The sequence below is a fragment of the Penaeus japonicus genome, unplaced genomic scaffold (genome assembly GCF_977035675.1).
Source record: "Penaeus japonicus unplaced genomic scaffold, GWHDUDI00000001_assembly GWHDUDI00000008, whole genome shotgun sequence".
In the NCBI taxonomy this organism is placed as follows: domain Eukaryota; kingdom Metazoa; phylum Arthropoda; class Malacostraca; order Decapoda; family Penaeidae; genus Penaeus; species Penaeus japonicus.
The window spans coordinates 29370092-29375091 of record NW_028234410.1 but is presented as its reverse complement, the minus strand read 5'-3'; the positions used below and the strand labels follow the sequence as shown (position 1 = coordinate 29375091).

General features: G+C 35.8%; 1 protein-coding gene across 1 annotated transcript in view; it reads right to left on the bottom strand.

Moving 5' to 3' along the window:
* LOC122249654 (roundabout homolog 3) overlaps window positions 1–5000 on the bottom strand; it is a gene marked incomplete in the record, with an annotated part of 369665 nt that overhangs the window by 131946 nt on the left and 232719 nt on the right. Inside the window, 2 exon segments of the mRNA XM_086539284.1 lie at window positions 628–669; window positions 672–899. Coding sequence (XP_086395410.1) covers window positions 628–669; window positions 672–899 — 270 coding nt within the window.

Genomic DNA, 5000 nt, shown 5'->3' with positions numbered 1-5000 from the left:
AGACATAATCATACTGATTAGTTTTCAAACAGAATAATACTAATTAGTTTTCAATAACCATGATTACAAAAAGGAGGACAATAACAGTAAGAGTGAAAATTATATTGATAACAATAACAATTATAATAATAATTATAGTAATGATAATAATAATAACAATAATAATAATAATAATAAAAATAATAATAATGATAATAATAATAAAGCAATGATAACAATAAAGCTAGTGATAATAGCAATAATGATAATATTAGGAACAATAAAGTAATGGTAACAATGATAAAAATAATCATGATAATAATAATAATAGTAATAATAGCAATGCTGATGATGATGATAATAGTGATAATAATGAGGATAATAACTATAACAGTAGTAATAGTAATAATGATACTACTACTATTACTTAAAATAATGAAGATAGAATAATATTAATAATAACAATGATAATGATTATTATAATGATAATAATGATAATAAAAATAACAGAAACAATACCAATAACAATAACAACAACAGAAAATACAAAAAAAAAAAAAAAAAAACATAACCCACATCCCAAAGATAACAAAAACAAACCCACGCCAACAAAACACAAACAAACAACCCCAAACAAACCGTCCTTACCATAGACAGTCAGCGTAGGCTTTTAGCCAACCTCGGTAGCGGACGGCTTTCGGCGTGGCATATGTTACACCCGCATGTATACGGTGGAGTCCGTGATATCAGCGTGTAGTGGTCAGCATCATCGAGTCGCGCTCGACCGACAGGCATTCGGCCGTCATGCCTCCTCCAGAGCACGTGGGGGGAAGGCGACCCCCCCGCGCGGCACCGGAGGATAGCTTCCCCGCCTGTCATGGCTGTCACGTCGCCAGGGAGACGCACGAAGAAAGGGCGCACTGTTGGTGGAGAAGAGGAGAGGGCGTTAGAGTAGGAGTAGGAGGAGTACTTGAGTAGGAGTAGGAGGTGTGGTTGGAGTGGTAGTGGTAGGTCGTAGTAGTAGTAGTGGTGGTAGGTCGTAGTAGTGGTAGTGGTGGTGGTAGTAGTAGTAGTAGTAGTAATAGTGGTAGTGGTGGTGGTGGTAAGTAATATCGTGGTGGTAGTAGTAGATGTAGTGTTGGTTGGCGGTAATGGTAGTAGCAGTAACAGGAGCGGTAGCAGTTGATGTATTAACATTAATATTGTAAAAGTAGTTGTATTAAAAGTAATAGCAGCAGTAACAGTGGTTGTATGAACATTGCTACTAATAGCAACGTGGCGGTAGTTGTAGTAGAAATAGTAGTAGTAGTATTAGCATTTGTGGATGTCTAAGAGACGTGGAAGTCTGGGAGAAATGTCGTAATGATCTGAGAAACAGTGCGATGCTTTATGAGACCGTGTGATGATTTGTGAAATGTTAGTTGATAAACGTTGGTGATGTATGTCGTACGTTTGGCAAAAAGTTGTGATGAATGTGTAAAGATTTGGTAAATGATGTGATGAACGTTGGTGAGGAGTTCTCAAGTAGTGTGATGATCATCTGTAAGGAGGGAAAGATGAACGCTGATATATCGTGATGAACAAAGGGTTGTGATGAGCTGGTGATAAGAATATGAAAGATGAGATGAAAGTCTGATGCATCCTGGACGTGAAATTATATTTAGAATGTGATAAGCTCCCACCTTGTCATGAACACGTGTCGCCATTAAGAAATTCTGATTTCAATATACAGTCTCCGTTACAGAGCGTGGAGATAATAAGAAAACGAGAGAAGCATAATGACGATAACACGTTATAATGAAGACTACACTAATACTACCAATAACAAGCAACATGGAAAGACAAAATAACATCGTAATTAAGATAAAAGAAAGAAACGCCGATTATTATTTATGAATATATTATATATCTGTCCTTTATCTGCCTATCGACCCCACTACCCCCCTCACCCTACCTACCTACGTGCCATCCTTGGTTTATCTTTATATCTATCTATCTTTCTATATTTATTTATTCACGCATATACAAACATACACACACCATGTGTGTGTGTGTGTGTGTGTGTGTGTGTGTGTGTGTGTGTGTGTGTGTGTGTGTGTGTGTGTGTGTGTATAATAATACAAACATATATATATATATATATATATATATATATATATATATATATATATATGTATATATATACAAATACATATATGAATACAAATATATGTATGTATATATATATGCATATATATATATATATATATATAATATATATATATATATTATATTATATATATATATATATATATATATATATATATATATATATATGTATATATATATATATATATATATATATATATATTACAGTATATACATATATATATATATATATATATATTATATATATATATATATATATATATATATATATATATATATATATATATATATATATATATATATATATATAATATATATATATATACTGTATATATATATATATATATATATATATATATATATATATATATATATATATATATATATATATATATATACAAATGAGGTAATTGCACAACGCTCCATTCGCGAGATGGCCGATGTGGTCGTTAACGAACGAACCTGTTATTAGCCAAGTGGTCTGTGTCAGAGGTATCCTCATTATCATATGAGAAGTGTTTCGTAATGAACCTTGTATCTGTTCGCACGGCCACTTAGCGTGTTAGCAGGCTATTTGCGTCACTTGCAAATCGCATTGTATATTGCATTTGATGGTGTCATTAGCTGGTATTTTCAGCACAAGCATATGCGCACAAATCACATAGATATGTATATTCGAAAAAAAAAATACAAACACAAACAAACAAAAAATAGAAGCACTTTTCGCACACAAATACAAATACAGTCACACAAAATTCTACTGTGAAACAAATGCTGTTTTCTCTTTCCTCCTCTCGACCCCTATAATCCCCTCTACTTTTTCTTTCCTCTCCTCTACCAAGCTCCTCTTTCTTCTCCTTGTTTCCTCCTCCATTTCCCCCTCTTCCTCCTTCATCACCGTCCCCTTCCCCCTCCTCGTTCACAACCCTATCCCCATCTCGCTCCACTTCTTCCCCCTCCAACCACCTCCCTCCCCCTCCCCCTTCCATAGTCTTCCCTCTCTTCCCCATCCTTACCCCAAACCCTTCCTCTACCATCCCATCCACCTACCCGCCACCCCTCCCACACCTACATCCTCTACCCCGTCCTATAGTCCCTCCACAAACCACCATCCACATCTACGTCCATCCACCCCTAACCACTTCTATCCACCACCACCTATCTACCCTTTACCGCCCCTGAAAACCCTTACCCACCCCCGTCCCTATCACCATAACCCCCTCTCCTACATCTACCTAACTAAACTTCCCCGAACCGCAAGGGCGATATCTACTTTCAATAGCTCTTTCTCCCTTCGCATCTACCGACTCAGGGAGGGATTCGGGATAAGAAACCCTGTGCTGAACCCCTGTCATAAACACCTATAACGAGAACGTACCCAAGTCCTCGTCTAGTGGATGTCTGGCTGGTAGTTCGCCTTATTCTTTCTCTTGTTCGTATGGTTGGTATTGCTATGATTATCTTTTTTTTTTTCTTATTGATCTTATCTTTGTTGTTTTTCTTATCATCGTGTCTTTGATTACTAGTTTTACCAATAGCCTCATTATCACAATCATTATCTGCTATGATTTATTTATTGTAATTATTTTCTCCTCTTAATGTTACCTCCACTATTTTTACTACTCACATCAGCTTACAGACAGCTCTTATTACCATCTCCATAAGACAAACATTCACAAAGACACATCCGCACATCTGTACCTCAAGTACAAGCCATAGGAACTCTCCCCCTCTCCTCCTCTATACCCCCCCCCCCCCACCGCGCTGACCACTGACAGCTCCCATCTGAACGTGAATATTACACAATATTGGCTATCCTTTGCCAAATTTGCATTGGTTCCCTCGCGTGTTGCAGTCTGGTGGGTCTCTATAGTAAAAGCTTTGCCGCCGTGACGTTATCGTAATAATAGTGGCTGCGTAGTGTTCTAAGAGTTAGGGCTGGTTGGTAGGATGTCGGAAGGCTTTGTGCGAGTCAGAGGAGCGGAAACTTGTTAGTGACTCTTAGCCTATATATATACATACATACATAACTATATATAACTATATATATATATGTGTGTGTGTATGTGTGTGTGTGTGTGTGTGTGTGTGTGTGTCTATATCTATATGTATATCTATACCTATCTATCTATCTATATATATATATATACACACACACACATATATATACATACAAATATACATATACATCACAATGAGAAGCTAACCTTTTCAACTTGCATTTAAATTCTACAACTATAATTTCTTCTGCAAGAAATACTGAAAGAAGAAGAAAAAGAAAGAAAAAAAAAAAATCTTCTCACGCATATCTTCCCGGAGCCGAACTGAGCCCCAGATCAGCCGAGGCGTTTTATAAGTTATGAAGCATAAGTAATGTTCGGCCTTTGATATATTTCTGCAGATCTTCTAACTTTACAAAATGCAATTTTGTCCCTCGCTGCCATTTCGCTCCTCCTGGCGCTCTTCGCGTACCCTTTGCTTATTATTATCATTTCCTCTTTTGGTATATCTATTGCTGCTTTCTCTTTTATTATTTATTCTCTCTTTGGGTTTGCTTGTTTCGTACCTAAAATATGTTTTATTGGACGTTCCAAATTGATTTTTTTTTCATTATTTCGAAACATAAAATATACAATTATAAAATTTAAAGGTCATCTAGTTGTTTTTGTTTCGCCGAAATCTCTGGAAATTTTTTATATTTCTGTATTAATATGAATTGTTCTATCAAATGTATCTTTCAATTATCGATAGTCTCTAATGCGCAGTTATTAAATTAATGAAGTTTCGGATTAGTAATTCCTTCGGTCTTCAGAGCGAATTAATAATGAAGATTTGAAATTGTATATTCATGGGCAAATAGAATGCTGGTCGAT